General features: G+C 42.2%; 1 protein-coding gene across 1 annotated transcript in view; it reads right to left on the bottom strand.

Moving 5' to 3' along the window:
* Nucleotides 1-19,548, bottom strand: part of LOC117518848 (cAMP-specific 3',5'-cyclic phosphodiesterase 4D-like) — a 166,908-nt gene that overhangs the window by 91,321 nt on the left and 56,039 nt on the right. The window contains exon 2 of the mRNA XM_034180090.1: nucleotides 1,995-2,186. Within this exon, the coding sequence (XP_034035981.1) occupies nucleotides 1,995-2,186 (192 nt within the window). The remainder of the gene's footprint in view (nucleotides 1-1,994; nucleotides 2,187-19,548) is intronic.

Genomic DNA, 19,548 nt, shown 5'->3' with positions numbered 1-19,548 from the left:
TACATCCGTCTGGATCTTTCTTTTCTGTGGGGAAATTATGTAGAATGAACGGAGGTTTACAACCACATTTCTTCTTCTTTCTGTCTTTGTGCTTTGCAATTGTGCGTTAACTTTTAAGGCTATAAATTCCATTCGAGCATTTGAAAACAGCACAATGCGCACCTGTCATTATTGTATGCGTCGCTTAAGGCTTAAAGCCTTTGAAACAATCCCTGTAAAAGCCTTAACTTTTACAGTCTGCTAATGCTACTGTATAAGAAATTCAATGGGAGCGGTGTGAGTTTGGTAGTTGGGATTTTTGCCCCGTTTGACCCACGCATGCGCAGATGCATTGCGCACTTCGCTTATTAGCAATAAAATACATCAGCGACCACTAATTATTATTGCATGTGGGTGGATAGATTTACAATCATGAGTATTTTTATGTTGTGTTGCTAACTGGGACATTAAATAATGTGTGACATGTCCTTTGAAATAAAGATTTCTTTCTTTCAAGGTAATAATTTAATGTGTGGATCAAGTAGGCAGTTATTACAGTCACTGAGAAAAAAAACACAAGCACTAATGAAAAACTCATCACGACAGAACTGTAAACTTCTTATACATAAATGCCGTTTGATTGTGGCTGACCCAAGGATAAAATGAGTCTTTTTGGTTTCAGTTTTTATTACACCAACTTGAGATTGATGCTGTAATGAGCAGTTGGTCATTAAAAACTGAAGCACTCTGACACAAAAGCATGTGTTAGGAAAACGTAAGTCATATATAGGTCCTGAGGTGAACTGATGCAGGTGCTTATCCCAACATTCTGTAGCATTAAGTGGATTAGTGTCTATGCCTGTCCTGTGCAAGTTACTTCCTCAACAAAGGCTGGTATCCTTTAACAGATGGATGGACTAGGAGAAGGCAGATGAAGTACCTTCTCTAAGGGCACAGAGATGACATAGAATCGAACCCCAGTCTACAGCTTGGTAGCCCAACTCTTTATTCCACTGAGCTACCTGCTCTACAAAAACTAAAGTTGCTGACAGAAGGACCTCCTTTTTGAGGGTTAACAGACTCTGCAAGGTGATGGTTGCTGTTCTCGGTTATCCACGTAGGAGACATCTGGAAGTTTACAAGCAAACATCAAGATATTTGGGTCTTCAAGACGTTTCACCACATAGTGACTCAGGTGAGTGGTGAAATGTCTTGAAGATCAAAAAGAAGTCCAGTTGCTGTAAAAAAGATTTTTTACTACTTAGCCGATGTAAACACCCAAAACGTGAATCAGCTGCAAATCGTGAATTATCTGCAAACCGTTAATTGCAAAACATCAATACTGAAAAAATATCTCCCAAAACGTGAACACGGGTCTCGCAAATCGTGAATATCATGCAAGTTTATGGATCTCGGTTTACGGATCAATTACTACAGGAAATCTTGATCGCAAACCCTATGACTGTAAAAATGATTTTTGTATTTTTTTTTTGGCAGGGGCTTTTTCGGCGGGGGCTTTTTGGTGGGGACACACCCAACGAGGCCGGCATTTGACAACAGAAGTGCCAGCTGCTCGGATCACCTCCCCACGTCACCGGCTGTGGTGACCCCTGCCAAAAAAAAAAAAAAAAAAAAAAAAAAAAAATCATTTTTGCAGTCACAGGGTTTGCGATCAACATTTCCTACAGTAATTGATCTGTAAACTGAAATCCATAAACTACTTAAAATGAAAAAATATATGTTTATTAATAATGACATTCACATTTTGCGAGACCCGCGTTCACGTTTTGTGAGACCCACGCTCACGTTTTGGGAGATATTTTTTAGCATTCACGTTTTGCGGAGAATTCACGATTTGCAGCTGAATCACGTTTTGGAGGTTAACAGCCTACTTGCTATATCACAACACATGTGCTGGTCCCAGTTTAAATCACATTTGAGATCCTTGACTACTTTATTGATTGGTAATAATTTATTGATTTTGTAAAATGACGGAGTATCTTTAAAACACTTACATGTCGCTGGCAGTGGAAGAGTTACGGGACATTGTTTTGGGTGAAAGCTCAAAGTCTGAGTCGGAGCGGTAGAGAAAGGACTCTCTACGCTGACTGTGGGGGAAGTTAGCCTGAAGAACCAGACCAGACCCCGGACTGGTCTGAGAGTCCAGTGGACTGCGTCCAACCGACAGGCCATTCTCCACATCAAAGCTACAGAGAGAAAGAGAGAGAGAGAGAGAGAGAGAGAAGAGCTGTCAGCAACAAATATGACAGTTTCTAGTATTCTACTACTACTGCATCTATTAACAACATCCAGTCAAACAAACAGTAACACGTTTTAAGCTTTTTGTGCATTTGAAAGTTTTAATGTGATGTAAATAGAGCAGTCAGGTTCTTAAAGAACCATGTGACTAATGGATAAGATGAGAGTTAAACCAACATAAGAACAAGAACTGCAGAACCATGTCATCAATAGTGAAAATAAATAAATAAAAATTTTTACCACAGGGTCGGAATTAAAAAAACCCGAAAAAATAAAAAACTTTAATACTTAGTGAAGCTGAATGCATGAGGCTACGTGTCAATTACAATCACATAAAAGAAATATTGAATACACTGTTGCAATTTACACGCGCACACACATGCACACACACACGCAAACACACACAAGATTAATAAAGATTAATATGGTCAAGAGTAAATCAGTAACAACAGAAACAGGAAATGGCTATAAATGTAATTATGAACAATAAAATGAATCAGAATGAATCAGATGAATGTACATTGTGTGCACAACTTCAGTTAACCAGTAGAGTGATGACCCATAACGACAATATACCTGATGTTATACGTGAGGTTTTTCAACATTTCCCTGATAAAAATGTGAGTAGTTTCCACGTGAATGACCTGTAAAAATTGGATTTTGAAAGTGTGTGAAGCATTTGCAAGTTATGGTAGCTGCTCTTTAACTTACGCAGAAAAAGATGAAAACAACAAGCACCAAGCCAGACTAATGCAATAAGACCAACAGCACAACAACCGAAACAGGATGGCGAGCAGAAGCAACAGATACACCAACAAGGAGGTATGGGTGTTTTGGCTTTCTTCTAAACAGACAAGGTCTAGCAAGGATTTGAGTCCACAAGGAGGAACGAGATAATGTTTGTTGTGACTGAAACTGTAGCAGAATTATTACGTCCCTGAATACATAGTAGATACACAAGCCAAATGGGAGTTTAGTGGGGACACAATGAATGACAAGGGCAATTACACAGCTGTTCCCGTAAAAGACTGTGACATCTGGGAAATAGGTTGAGTTCCGGTGGTGGAAATGGACCTCATGGAACTACTCTGAGTTGTACTTTGCTCTCACCCACATAGACCGGCAGTCCATCCCTACCACTTGAACGTAGCTGTCTATCTGCCTCAAGCAGTTGATACATGGGTGCCTGCTTGGACTTGTCACACCTGTGCAGCTGCCATGTCTGATTACTCTGTACATGTTTAAAATATTACTCCTACATATACTGCTGTACATGTGAGCTATGTTTTTGACATCTAGTCTACTCTTTCCTTATCTACAGAGTTTTGATTCTTGAGGTTCAACAAAGCAAATACTGAGTGAAAGTGTTGGAAATGGTTAATGGACAGCTTTTTGACAGCACATTTATTTTCAGCACATTCACTCTTTCATATGCACAAAGATGCAACAAGCTCCCGTGCATAGTGCTGTGAAGTGGAGTGTATTGCTCAAGATACTTCAAGACCAGGGGTATAGAACTACCAACCCTGCTGTTTAGACATCCCAAAGCAGTTATTATTGTCAGAATGGGATCTGTTTCAGCCACTTGGACCCAGTGTACAGTTGTTGTCCAAGCACAAAAGTAAAGTAAGTCCATGGTCCCACCAAATAATGAACAGTGAATAATGAGCCACACAGCATGTTGTATTGCTACAAGAGGAAGTATTCAACAATCGTGGGAGAATAGTAGCTCTGAGAGGCAGAATATTCAGCTAACGAGGCTCATCTCTAAGCGTGGTGCTGATTTCAAGAAGTTCAAATTTAGCAACAATGTGGGGCAGTTTGTGTCTGAGGTACTACAAGGCTAAAGCCCTTTCACAGTGGCGTATTCGTAGAGCTGCTCATTGTGTCATATGGTCTACGCTGAGATGAGCAGCTCTACGCTGAGTTTTTTCTCCCTACACAGCAGTATGTTGAGGGCTATGCGCGTAGGACGGAAGAAATTAAACATGTTTAATTTTCTTTGGCGTAGAGAGCTGGACACAGTTTTAAGCAGGTCTGCACAGCACTGCATGTACATAACCAAAAACTGAGTGCGTGAATCCAGAGGAATCAACTGGAGACATGAGAACAGGATCACACAGCCCACAGCACCTGTGTGCTCAGAACCGGGAATCGAACCTCAACTTAAAAAACCAGAAACGCAACAGAAACAGCAGGTCGGTCAGTCGTTCTCTCTCGCGTGCGCGCTCTCCCTCACATGCGCGCTCTCCCTCACTCTCACTCTCTCTCTCTCTCTCTCTCTGTGTCTGATCAAACCTGTGACTTTAAAATTAAAGTGCACTCGCTGCATGTCGGTGCGCTCATCAAACGCCCTGATCGTGGCAGTAATGCAAATGTAACAACCTCATGATACACTCCACTGTTTTCCAAGTGTAGTGATGTGTTCTGCACAGCCGGCAGGAGTGAACTGGGTTTAAATAGCGGCAAGGTACATGCGACTGTGTGCACATTAAAAAGCACAAACCACGCAGCTGCAAGTATGAAATGCATGGAAAAAGGCTGAGTACACGCGCATTTCGGGCGTATTTAAATGAAACACAATGTTTGCAATACGCAGCTCTACGAATACACACCAATGTGAAATGCGCATAACAAGGATTTTAGAGGCATGTGTGTGGTGAGGACGAGGCTGCTATAAGCCATTATCGAGTGCCTGGCAGCTATGATGACCTAGAGGCTATTTTTGGAGGCTCAGCTTCTTGCGCACATTCCACCTGCTTTGTATGCTGGAAGCTGTATATGAAATAATTATTTTGTAGTGGATTAATCATTTTCTGTCAGACCTCTAATCACCCTGGAACACCTCTAACCACTTCCTGAATCACAGAGGACCGTTTCAATCTGCCCCCTTTTTCTTCCTCTCTCTCCTGCTCCATGAAGTGGAGAACATATTTTGGAACAGCTTAAAAGGTAACTATTTTTATTTGTAATAGCTTGGTAAAACAGTTGCATGCTCATTCCTTCTTTATAATCTGCTGTAAAAGTATGTTTATGATAGATTTAACATCTTGTTAATGGATCTGATGAGGTGTGCTCTGTGTGCACTGATGCCAAGGACATCACGGTATCAAATGTGTGTTTAAAAGCCGCAGAAGAAATAAAGCCAGCGAGAAGGAGCGCAGAGGCAACTGTCCAGGAAAGCAGAATGCACGCGTGTAGCAAAAGAGCGATTTTGCAGACATTAACGGACGAACACAAAGTTAAAGTTGGATCAAACTGTAGCAGAAGAAATAAAGCCAGCTGAGAGGAAGGCGACCGTGATGGATGCAAATGGCGAAGCGAGTCAGACGCCAGAAATTAAACATATTTCTTTTTTTCTGCGTCAAGCACAGGATGTTGAAAGGAAGTAGTTCTTGCAAGTTGAGGAAACTTACGGTACTCAATGTGACTGGAATGCCACACCCTCACAATACAACGTTACCCAATGCAATTTATGATTGCTCTGTGTTCCATTGTTGTCGAAAGTATAAATTACGCAGGTTTGTTTTTATACCGTGTACACAATGCGTGAAACTACGCACTGCAGGTAGCTCCTCGCTCTCACCTCAAATTCTCTCATGATTGTGTTAAATAAAGGACATAAGTCCTGCTCACAGACTGACTGCCAGAGACAGGACATGTCCACATCCAGTAAAAAGCCCAGACATCTCCAGTCTATTCATGGATGGTTCATTTGCAGGCGTGCGTGAACGCACCGGCTGCAGCTCATGGTCTCAGAAAGAAAGATAAACTATAACAGAAATCAGAGTGCACACCTGCAGAGCTGCACAAGAACAAATATAAACTAGAAGAGAAATCAGAGTGCACAGACTGGCTGCAACCAGTCTGCCAGGACCTCCTCTGTGCTGTCACCTCATCTCTGCCCCCCTGCTGCCCACACCTGATGCAGACATTCCTGCATCGTCATGATGCAACTCGAAGCAGGCCTGGTGTGAAAGGGTCTTTAGTATTCGGTGGGACCGAGGCTTTAGTCCCCTTCGGTTGCTCCCTTGTTTGCACTCGGGTTCACCACAGCAAATCCAAGGTGGATTTGCATGTTGAATTGAACAGGTTTTACACCGGATTGCCCTTCCTGACACAACGCCACATCACATGGAGAAATGTGGCAGGGGTGGGGAACCTTCTGCACTGAAATTAAGTGCACTAACCGCTTGTCCACCACCCCTGCTCATTCGCTCAAGCACACAAAAGAAGCTAGAAAAGCTTGGGACAGACTACGATTTAACAACCATGTGTGTGTGTTCTAAATTCACTTGAAAATTTTATAAACAGTTTTATTAATGTTACCTAGAGTAGTTCAGAGCAGGAATACAATTCAACATGAGTCATTTAAAGGTTCAAGAAGACTTCTTCTCTGCAGATGGGTTTGTTCCTTCCCCTGATCCCATTCTGCATAACAATAGACAAACATCAACAGATCACTGGAAGGTTCTCTGCTCCTATTTTTAGCCCAGCCTGCCTTCAGCGCTCCAGCAATAGCACTGCCTGGTAAATGAAGAATGGCTGTTATGCAATCACTGTGAATGAGAAGTATGTGAATGTGTGTGTGTGTGTATCTCATAGTTGATTGGTGCGACATGTCAGAAGGGGCAGAGCCGAAACAGGGCTTGCCTCAGTGATGACAACCCCACACCCCCACAATGCCTCTCCCAACCCAAAACCTATTTTACAGCGCACGTTGTCCCCTCACTCTGTGTAGTCGGCTGTGACGAGAGGAGCCCAGTGATGTCAGCAGCTATATATAGCTCCGCCTGCCAGTAAAGAGGGCAAACCAAAACTTCTGAGGAAGCATACGTAGATAACCCCCATCCACATGGCAGGGTGACGATGATTCTCCCCACAGAAAGGATGGAACTCCATCCTATCTCTTTGTTCCATCACACTGATGTTTGAGGCACTGCTCAACAACTTCTTTGCAATTGCGTTACATCATGTCAGCAAGAGAACGTGCATAGTAGACTTTGCAATCATCCACATATAAATTAGTGTTGTAAAATTAGACATAAGCAACCACAATGTTATGGTTTGTGGTATATGTTGAACCCAAATATGCAGACATAGAAACTCAGAGGATATGGCAAAAAACTCAGATTTATTAGCTGAGCAACAGAGAACAGTTCACCAAATGAACCAAGAGACCAAGTGCAAAAAGGGAACTCAAAAATGAAGGAGGTAGAAAGGGCCGATGGAGAAACGGGGAGATAAAACTGACACAGAACCAGGAGCTCTAGGACAGGGAAAATACTTAAGCAAAAAAATACTCACAAAAGTGCGGAGTGGGCCAAGGGAACTCAGAGACAGAGATCATGTCAAAAAATGAACCCCCAATGAGACAACAGAACAGGTGTGCTTAAATACTGAAACAACTAATGAGACAGGTACGTGTCTTTGGAAGTGGGAGGAAACTGGAGCACCTGGAGGGAACCCACGCAAACACGGGGAGAACATGCAAACCCTACAGAGAAAGGACTAAGTGGGAAGTGACTCCAGGACCTTCTCACTGTGAGGTAACAGTGCCAACCACTAAGCCACGGTGCTGCCTGAGCAGAAACTCAACAGACTTCGAATAGCGCTAGAGCTCCCACTACTGTGCAAAATACAGTACTACAGCAGCTCCCACAAATGCAATAATGCAGTACTGCAGACAATGAAAAGGCAAACAACCAAACAAAAAAACCCACAACCCCACACAAATTACAACACCACACCACATAATGCAGGGGTGGGCATCGAGGGCCGAGACACTGCAGGTTTTCCATGTAACCAATCACCTCAGCAGGTGGGTTGCTGATGAGCTTCTGCTCTGAACATAAACAACTGGTTGTCAATGAAATCACCTGCTGAGACACCTGATCATTAATGAAATCACCTGCTGAGGCGATTGGTTGCACGGAAAACCTGCAGTGTCTCGGCCCTTTATGGCACATGATTGCCCACCCTGACATAATGTATCCCCACAGAGTAAGTACGACACATTTCCTTGTGTTGTAAATTTGTGGAAAGGGCTTCATATTCAGCTTTTCACCCATTTCCTGCATATTGGAAGGATTTTCCCATTACATTGTGCAATTGAGGCTCTGCTCACATCTTTATTTTGTATTTTGCTCTTTTTGGGGCATGCTGACACACTTTTGAGATTTGAGAGTGTTTGTGACATTTTATACAAATAATTCCTGATTTGTTAATGTTGTTTAACAATCTTGCTTCTAGTTGGGTTTGGCTGTAAACCAACTCACAAAAGAATAAGTAAACTTATCCTAACTTATCCTCCTTATGCTGCCTTCTGTGATTGGATAAGATGGGCATCTTGTTCAGTTGCAGCCTACAACATGCTGACCTTGGTCCATCTCCTGCCTCCAGCATTGTTCTTCATTTCTCTGACGTAAATGACAGCTGCCTTGTTTCTCTTCAGCTCAGTTTTACTACTTTCTCACACACCCTTAACCTCCACATCCTCTACTTTTGTTCGCAGAATGTTTTTTTTGTGTGTCATATCATCCCTTCTGTCATTGTAGTTAAAGTTAAATGAACTTTCAAGTGCATCAATGTGGTCAATGGCTGTTTTATACATAATTTTTTTTCTGTGATCCTCATGTTGACTGATTTGGGATGACATTTCCTGTTGAAAGTTTTGTGGTTTGCCCAGCTCAGCTACATTAGAAACAAACCAGCTTTACCAGTGTGATCACTCCAACATTTGATGATTTAAAAGGACTGAAAAAGGTCCTGGTTAGTCCTAAACTCAGACATATGAAGCTGCAGAAAGAGGAGGCTTTCACAAGTGGGGACAAGGTCAGGTTTGGGAAGCTAAACGGCTTTATGCTGAGAAACTCAACATCAGTTCTCAGCCAATGACTCTACTTCTGTCTGGAAAGGACTCAAGGCCACCTGACACTTGCACGACTGTGATACACTTGCGTGCACTCTGCCGTGCAGGAGAGTAAACTAGTCTAAAACTCTTTGTAAACTGTTGTAAACTGTGCACAGCTTTGTGCAAGTGCGCAAAGAAAATTTTGAAATGTTCAAAATCTCCATCACACATTAATTACGTGAACTTCACGTGAACATTCCGGAAACAATTCAAAAACTCATGAGTGCGAGTGATTGTGTCTGTGCACTGCATCAGAGCACAGCTCGTCTGGATGAACATGCAACTGTTTTACTGAGCTATTACAATACAACCATGATGATAATTACCTTTGTAGACTGTTCCAAATGCTTTTTCCACTTCATTAAGGGCGCGTGTGAGAGAGAAAAGCTGCAGCTGGAACAGCCCTCTGTGATTCCGGAAGTGATTAGAGGTGTTTTCAACAGCCAACTCACAGAGAAAATGATTAATCCGCTATGAAATAATTATTTATATACACAGCGTCCAGTGCACAATGCGTGGCAACCAGTGGAACAAAGCACAGCGTCCAGCTGGGAACACAGTGGGTGGGATCGTCATGACGGTGTGTGTGCAAGTGCGCGGATCAAAGTCGTGCAAGTGTCAGGGCACCTTCAGACAGATCACAACCTACAAACCTAACCCTTCCCACTCTTTCAATGACCTTCATCTAGCCAACCAGCTGAACGAGTTCTACTGCAGATTTGAAAGACAATGGGACAGTCCTAATATCACTCCCCATGATCACCAGCTTTAATCCATCATCACCTTCTCCCCTGTGGTCTGCTCCCCAGACAAATGCTCACAGCAAGGACCCGCACCAGGCCTCTCTCCATTCATAAGAGGGATCTCAACAGACTCTTCAAGAGACAGGACCCATGCAAAGCAGCTGGACCTGACTCTGTCTCCTCATCTATACTGAAGAACTATGCAGACCAACTGTCTCCGGTGCTCATAGACTTCTTCAACACCTCACTGGAGACATGCCAGGTGCCAGCATGCTTCAAGGCCTCCACCATCATCCCTATCCCCAAAAAACAAAGAACTACAGGACTTAATAACTACAGATCCATCGCCCTGACCTCTGTGGTGATGAAGACCTTCAAGTGCCTTGTCCTCACACACCTCAAGACCATTCAGTCACCAGTCTGTGAAGCTCCTGAAGTTTGTAGATGATACGACCCTCACTGGATTCCTCTGATGGGTAAGAGCCTGCCTAGAGATGGGAGATCGATCACCCAGTGTCCTGGTGCAAACAGAACAATCTGGAGCTTAATGCCATCAAGACAGTGGAGATGGTTGTTGACTTCAGAAAGAATCCAATCCTGGCCGCCCCCATCACCCTGTGTGACTCCCCAGTTGCCATTGTGGAGTCCTTCTGCTAACTGGGGATCACCATCACCCAGGACTTCAAGTGGTAACTGAACATCAGCTCTCTCATCAAGAGAGCACAACAGAGGATGTACTTTCTGTGGCAACTGAAGAAGTTCAACCTGCCAAAAATAGTGATGATGAACTTCCACACTGCCATCATTGAGCCCATCATCGACTCCTCCATCAATGTCTGGTATACTGCTGTCACTGCTAAGGACAGGAACAGACTGCAGCATATCATCCATGTAGCAGCGAGGTGATCGACTATAGTCTGTCATCCTTACAGGACCTGTATGTATCCAGGGCCCTGAGGTGAGCAAGGAAAATTGTGGCTGATCCCTCACACCCAGGACACAAACTTTTTGTCACCCTCCCCTCTGGCCAGAGGTTGAAGTGCATCAGGACAAAAACCTGAAGACACAATAGCAGCTGCTTTCCATCCATAGCTGGACTCAGAAACAATGCTAGAGACCCCCACTGCCCCCCAGTACCATAAAGCACAGATGGGTCGTCCCTGCACTGAAAGGTACTGTAAATCTGTACTTCAATCACCTGTTTTTGCACTGTCCCATTCCATTAAGTATTATTTATTTAATAGTGAATATAGTTTTGTTTATTTGACTCTTTTTACTTCTTATAGAGGGCAGCATGGTGGCTTAGTGGTTAGCACTGTTGCCTCACAGCGAGAAGGTCATGGGTTCAGTTCCCTCCTGTGGCCTTTCTGTGTGGAGTTTGCATGTTCTCCCCGTGTTTGCATGGGTCCTCCGGGTGCTCCGGTTTCCTCCCACATCCAAAGACATGTGGGGTGGGTGGATTGGAATCTTTAAAATTGTCCGTAGGTGTGTGAGTGGGTGTGAATGTGTTTGTCTGTTTGTGGCCCTGTGACAGACTGGCGTCCTGTCCTGGCTGTACCCCGCCTTGCGCTCTCTGACTGCTGGACTTGGCTCCAGTCCCCCGCGACCCTTAATTGGACTAAGTGGTTGAAGATGAGTGTGTGTGTGTACTTCTTATAGAACTGTTTTCCAGTATTTATGCACCAATAACACCAGATCAAATTCCTTGTATGTATGAAGTTACTTGTCAATAAATTTGATTCTGATTCTGATTCTAAATCAATGAGTCACTGCCACATTGTGGAGTCACTTTTAAGTTGGTGATGTCTACAGTTTCCTTATCAGAATTTAAAAATGCTCTTCAGTGCTTTTTATGATGTGGTGTGTGGTGTCGTCACAGAATAAATTAGATCAGTTTCAAATCGTACATTACATAATTCTGCTGCTAAAAATTATTAGTCAAGTACTTTAATTTCAATTTTGAGCTGAGTCCAAATTTAATTTAGAATATTGGTTTGTAAGTATTTCTCTCTCTCTCTCTCTCTCACACACACACACACACACACACACACACACACCACACCACACAACACACACCACACACACACACACACACACCACACACACACCACACACAACACACACAGATTATGTCATTCGACTTTGTTGAGCAGACGCACACTCAGAACAGGTTGTTCAGTACAAAGAGAATATATGTGGGTGTTTTGTGTGAAAAATGAACCGTCTGCTATTTTGAATCCTGTGAGTGAAACAGCCAGTGAAGACAAATGTGTATGGGTGTTGTAGACCCACAACTGTCTGATTACATACTGAATGGAAAAATGTGACATTTTCATGGAGTTTGTTCTCGGAAAAGACAAAACCTCGGTACTGGATGCTGCACACTCAGAAAAATAACAATAAAACAAATACAAAACAGAAGCTGTCTGTCAGTAAGAAATACTGACTATTTGGGCTGTGTCTTCCACCCAGAATAAAAGTGTGCACCGTACAACGAGGATGATTCTGGAAGTTTCCACCAACGCTGTTGTGGTGTGCATGCCCACTACCCATGTCACATGCTCTCATGGGCATGGTGGTCTGAAGATGAGGTATGGTCAGGCACAGTTCTGGTGCACTGGTATCGTCTGGTTGTAGAACACAGTTGTGCAACAGACTAACAAAAATGTGGTCTAAAGTGACCGCTTTGTGTTTAAAGTGTGCACCACTCAGACGTGCCTCACATAAGTGGTTTGACAACACATGTACTTACACCCTGCTTTTATGCACAGCGAAACTAAACTGAAAACAACTATGAAACAAAATAACAGTAAGCACTTGGAAGATCTGTTAATTCACCAGAAAACCCCTCATTTCAATGCGCTTTGCCACTAAATCACTTTTGTGCTGTGTGGAATGACAGGTGACGTTGACTGTTTCGTTTAATTTTACAACCAAAACACACCCATGAACAATGAAGAGGGTAAATCCAGCCCATTAGTACCAATAACTCAACACTAAGTGCCCTGTAAAGAGTGAAAATGAGTCAAACATGCCCTAACACCTTAGGGCATGTTTTTGCACTGTGCGTGTCAGAGTGTTCACCATTGATCCTCAAGACAAAGACTTGAGGATTTTGTGATAATCGTAAATACTACTGACCTGTGCAAATGGAGTCACAATCATGTCTTCTCCATGCCTGCAAGAGCCACAGAGAAACAAACAGACACACTGTCAAAAAGTCACGTGTAAAGTAAAAATATGCTGTGCTTCCAAAACCGCAGCATACTTTTTAGATGTACTGAAGATGACAGAGGAATACTTGAGCTCATGTGTGGTCTGTGTCAAATTTCATTCTGGCTATAAGGACAGAGGTGTCTTTATTTGTAATACAAATACATCTTAGAGGAAAAGATACTTCATGAACAGACTGGAGCAACTAATTAACCAGAGACTGATGAGGAAGAGACCAGTTTAGTGTGACATCATTTCCTTAGCGACACTGGCTTGCAGCTTCAAACATTCCTATTACCAAGATTTAAAAGGCAACGACTTAGCCTAACTTCAGATAGATTACCTATCACATGCTTACACAACAGGTCGAGGAGCATGCACGGGTGCCATGTGTTGCCACATCTAAAACACTAAGGAACAGCCTTGGGTCCTGGATGGCAACAATCTAAGAAAACAACTGGGCCATCAACCTCAATACTCGAAAGCAACCATCTATCTGCCTCGGCCAAGTAAAATGTGGGAGTCCCCTTGGTCTTCTTAAGCAGAAGAGTCCTCAACACAGGACCTGCTTGTTGGATCACGCTCAGAGAAATGCGTCATATGGCTAAAATGTCTGAGCTGAGGTTCCCTCACAATGCAATTGACATTTGTCATCCAAGTATCCCTATGTGACCGCTCATTTGGCAAAGGAGTACCCAAGGATCTTCTGAAGTGACTTGGTACCAAATACAGTATATATAGTCATTGCTTTAGGTCACTGGTTAGTGTCCACGTTTCACAAACATACAGTAAGACAGAAACACCAGAACCCTAAAGACTTGGACCTTCATTCTACTTGCATTTCCAAACACCTCTGTTTAGTGACCTCATGACTTCATAAGGTCTTATGGAACTACACAACTACCTAGACTTTACCTTTACGTTGTAACCTTTGTTTTGCCACACTGGATCAGACTTTTTTTTAATAATAGAACCATTTACAATTATTCTGAAAGGTGCTTTGTGATTGCTACTGTGCCTTTTGCCACCATGCTGTGGTACTTTGGAACTGGAAGCAGTGGTTGCTGGGGAAGGTCACACAACACTAACAAGATAAATAAAATCTTCCAGCCAAACATCTAGCTTGGACCTCCAAAAGTTTTATATTAGTGTGAGAAGTTGATGTATGCACACACACACACACACACACACACCCACACACACACACCACACACAACACACACACACACACACACACACACACACACACACACACACACACACACACACACACACACACACACACACCAGGGTTCTCCCCAGAAATTTTTAGTATCGTGATGCTGTTGGCAATTATCACCTGACGAGGAGCTGTGCGCAATGCACACCGCCGGGGGAGAAGTCCTCCTCTGGAGGAAGCTCGAGCATGTTGACTGTTTCAAGTACAAATAAAGGCCATGTCCTGCAACTTCAACCTTCAGTCTTCTCTAAAATACAACTTAAGAGACATAAGAAAAATCTCCAGCACCAAGTTCTTGTTATGATAGAATGTTACTTATTGCACAATACACTCTAAATATACCAAATAGCTCTTAACTTAATTACACCATGATATTTTTACCTTTTACATACATGTTTCCAAAATATTGGACAATCAGGTTGTTAAGCTCACAATAACACCCAAATCATGAGTTCACAATAACATTTATTGAAACTAAAATGGTTACATGTACATTAAAATGATAGATTTGATTAGAGAATGCTGGATGGCACTTTGTGTCATCCATGTGTTTTTAATGTATTTCTAATTATATTACGTACTTAGATTGAACTTACTAAATATAATCAATCAATCAATCAAGGAGGTTGTCCAGGACATATTGTCATTGATGCGTGATTGTCATGGCAACAGCGGCATTGTTTTGGCATTGGTGAATGTGTCCATTTCACGTATGTTTTCATATGGTCGGGAATTTTGCAAATTTCAACAGAAATGGAGAGTTTTCACTTGTAAAATGAGCTACCAGTACCAGGAAAACTTTGTTGATGAGGAGTACACACACAGCGTGTCGTCATCATCACGTTACTCTTATTTCTCATAGTACAACCCTAATTACAATGAAATTGGGACGTTGTCTAAAATGTAAATTAAAACAGAATACAATGATTTGCAAATCCTCTTCAACCTAATTCAAATTAATATACAACACAGACAAGATATTTGATATTCAAACTGATAAACTTTATTGTTTTTGTTGATTTCCAAAAACAGTTTGAAATGTGGACTCATCAGACCACAACACATTTTTCCACTTTGCGTCTGTCCATTTCAAATGAGCAAGCGGCGGCGTTTCTGGATGTTGTTGATGTATGGCTTTCGCTTTGCATGGTAGAGTTTTAACTCGCACATGTGGATGTAGATGTGGTGGACGATGGTTTTCTGAAGTGTTCCTGAGCCCACACGGTAAGATCCTTTTCACAATGATGTCGGTTTTTAATGCAGTGCCACCTGAGGGATCGAAGGTCACGGGCATTCAATGTTGGTTTTCGGCCTTGCCGCTTATGTGTAAAATGTTCTCCAGATTGTCTGAATCTTCTGATAATATTATGGACTGTAAATGATGGAATCAATCCCTAAATTCCTTGCAATTGAACATTGAGAAACACTGTTCTTAAACTATTTATTCATGCAGTTGTTCACAAAGTAGTGATCCTCCCCATCTTTGCTTGTGAAGGGCTGAGACTTTTGGGAATGCTCCTTTATACCCAATCATGAGTATCCTCAGTTTGCATATGCTTATTAAGTGTTGTTTGAAGGAAAGGTGATGTAACACAGTGGTAAACATACCACTGTCCCAGCTTTTTGAAACGTGTTGCAGGCATCCATTTCAAAATGAGCAAATATTTGCACAAAAACAATAAAGTTAATCAGTTTGAACATTAAATATCTTGTCTTTGTGGTGTACTCAATTGAATATATGTTGAAGAGGATTTGAAAATCATTGTATTGTTTTATTTACATTTTACACTATGTCCCAACTTCACTGGAACTGGGGTTGTAAGAGAATTTGCATTTGTTACTGATTTTCTACAGCAACTGGGCTTCAAACATGCTCCAGCAGACAGCCCGAAGAAAGTGAACACCTGGACATTCGTAAACAGGCCAGCTGGCTTAAGCGGAGAGAGAGGGAGGGAGCGTCTCATCAGTCAGACCTGCAGCTTGGAGTCAGATCTACATGCAGTCGGTAACGGACGGTAACAGCAGCATTTGCAGAAACAATGTTTAATAAGTCAAGTTCCACCACAACACCCAAGGATATTATACAGAATTTTCCCCTTTACATGAGGGACCATAACAACAGTTTAGGAACCAGCAAAATGGGAGATAAAAATGGTCCAGTCCATGCCTGATGTCATGCTCAGCCCCGGCTCGGGGTTTAGGTCTTCGCTCTTGGGGTATTTCCTTTGTAATTTTCTGGTTTTACTTTTCATTAGTTCATACTTTATCATGTTAGTCTCAGTTTGGTTCTGTTTATTGTTTTGCTTTGTTTATTATTTACTCACTGGTTTCATTCAGCACCTCATTATTTAGTTTGCAGTCATTCAGTATTTCGTTGCTTTTCCTTGTGTTGCACTTTCGTCACTGGTTTCATTCTTTGCTTATCATTTATTGTGTAGTTTGTATTTGTTCACTCTGGGTCTCTTAAGTTACTTTAGTTTTAGTTCTGTTTATCACATTTGTTGTATAATGCTTAGTCACTGGTTTTTGTTATTTTTAATCTCCAGTGTTGCTCGTCAGATTATGTACCATTTGTCATTTATTGCATTATTCAGTAGTCAATGTCAATGTCAAATTTATTTATATAGCACATTTAATACAGAAAAACTGCGTAAAGTGCTGCACACACCAATAATAATAATAATAATAATAATAATAAAAAACACAGCAGGAACAAAATGGCTAAAATGATAATCACAACCAAATCAGGAATCGGCTAGCATGAGTTGAAAGCCAGAGCAAACAAATGAGTTTTTAACCAAGACTTGAAGATGTTTAAAGACGGGGCCATACAGACATTCAAAGGAAGGCCTGTTCCATAGTCTCGGAGCCGCCCGCTGAAAATGCACGGTCTCCCCTGGTTTTTAGCCGGGATCTCGGCACTTCCAGAGTCAGTTGATTGGCTGATCTCATATTCGACCTGGAGCATGAACCGACAGAAGCTCGGTGAGGGAAGAAGGAGCCAATCCATTTAAACATTTAAAAACCAACAGCAACAATTTGAAATGAATCCTGTAACTGACTGGAAGCCAGTGCAGTCACCTGTTTTGTTTTCTGTTCATCACTTATTCTCTGTTTACCCCATAGTTTGTTTTGCCATTTTATTGTATTTACTCTGTACCAGTCAATAACAGTTCCATTCTAGTTTTAGTTTTAATCATTAGTTTACTTGTTTTCCCATTTTGACTTGTCACGTAAGCTCTTAGGTTTGCCACTTTTGTTTTGCTCACGTTAATTATTTGAGCACGTCATGTTTCTTTCTCACAGTTAGTTTTTCTGTCACTCACTTCTCTTGTTTTGCACTGCTTTGTTTTGCCCTCCCCACTCTCTTGCCTTTCTTCCCTCTTCTTTGTTCACTAAACCACACCTCTTCCCAGAACCTTCCACACACCTGCTTCACATCAACCTGATTAGTTTGCTCCTTATTAAAACCCTCACAGTTCCACAGCTCACTGCCTGACTGTTGACTCTGTTCACATTCTCGCCTCTCATTTTCATCTTGTTTGCGCTTGTGTAATTTTTGACCTTGTTTGTGTACTCCAACCTCTGCCTCACCGTTACCTTGAACTCAGCCTGTTTTTTTTTTTTGGTTTTTTTTTACTCTGCCTCTGTTTGCCTGCTTTGTTCCTCAGCACTGTGTGTATGAACCCTACCTGGTTTACGGACAAAGTCTCAGCTGCACCATGTCTGCTACCTCTGCCTGTAAGCTTGACCTCTTGTGTACCGAACCCCACGCCTGTGTAACAGATAAAACCTTTTATCCATCAAAACCAACCATGACTGTGAGTCTGCATTGGACTCCACCTGTTACCTGTGTCAAGCCACCTCACGCCCTGAAACCTGAGAGTTACACTGCGCTAAAAAGGCAAATAATGAGAAACAAATAAAACCTGTCGCTGTGAAATGGACGATTCTTTTTTTGCCCGCAACAACAGACAAGAGTCCCAGTTACAGAATTTAATCAGCAGAAAGGTGAGGCACGACTGATATCTTTAAATGCTCTGATGAAGGTTGATGAATAAACTTAATAAAAAAAAAAAATCACAAATTTACGCCACGGTGTACGCCACAGCGTACGCCACAGCGTACACCACAGTATGTGCTGTAATGAGACTATAATGGCACAGCGCCATTATTCATTGTCTGGGAGAACTCTACACACACACACACACACACACACACATTCATTTCACATACATTCAGTGCTATGTAGGACAAATGTAGATGAAAACACCTGTGACTGTAGCTCAGAATAGAGAGTCTGACACCAACACTACCCATGTGTGGGTCTGATTCCCACTGAGACCCATAACCATGCAGTCAAGTTAACACATGGTATAAAACCCCTATCGTATATTACTGGACAAACTTTCTCACATGGAGCATACTGTTTCTACATTTGAGTAGTAGTTTTAAGAAACCTTTGAAGCAGTAACGGACCTACAAAAAGTAATTTGGTGTAATTGCTGAATTAGCATTTAAAATTAAGAAAATAATATTTCATCCATGGATACTCATACGAGGTCTATTTAGAAAAGTATCCGACCTTATTATTTTTTTTAAAAACCATATGGATTTGAATCACGTGTGATTACATCAGACATGCTGAACCCTCGTGGGCATGCGAGAGTTTTTCACGCCTGTCGGTTACGTCATTCGCCTGTGGGCAGTCTTTGAGTGAGGAGTCGCCACCCGCTCGTCGATTTTTTTCATTGTTTAGGAATGCTCAGAGACTGTTGCTTTGTTGGATAAAAATTTTTTTCAAAACTGTAAGGCACAACTGAGTGGACACCATTCAATAAATTCAGCTGGTTTTCGGTAAAAATTTTAACGGCTGATGAGAGATTTTGGTCTGGTAGTGTCGCCGTAAGGACGGTCCACGGCGCCTGACGGCGATCTGCGCTTCGAGGCGGCAGCGTCTCGCCGTTTCAAGTTGAAAACTTCCACATTTCAGGCTCTGTTGACGCAGTAAGTCGTCAGAGAACAGAGAACTTTCAGAAGAAGTCGGCATGAGGAGTTTATTCGGGACATTCCATTGTTAACGGTCATTTTGTAATGAAAGAACGTGCGGGCAGAGTCGCATGTCGGGCTGGACCCGACCGGCGGGGGGTCGCGGCAGGAAAACACCTCCGCTGGAAATCTTAACGGGCAAGTTGGAACATGCCCAAGCTGTTAAACAATTT

This window comes from Thalassophryne amazonica, chromosome 10, assembly GCF_902500255.1.
Source record: "Thalassophryne amazonica chromosome 10, fThaAma1.1, whole genome shotgun sequence".
Lineage (NCBI taxonomy): Eukaryota > Metazoa > Chordata > Actinopteri > Batrachoidiformes > Batrachoididae > Thalassophryne > Thalassophryne amazonica.
This window is presented reverse-complemented; position numbering and strand designations above follow the sequence as displayed.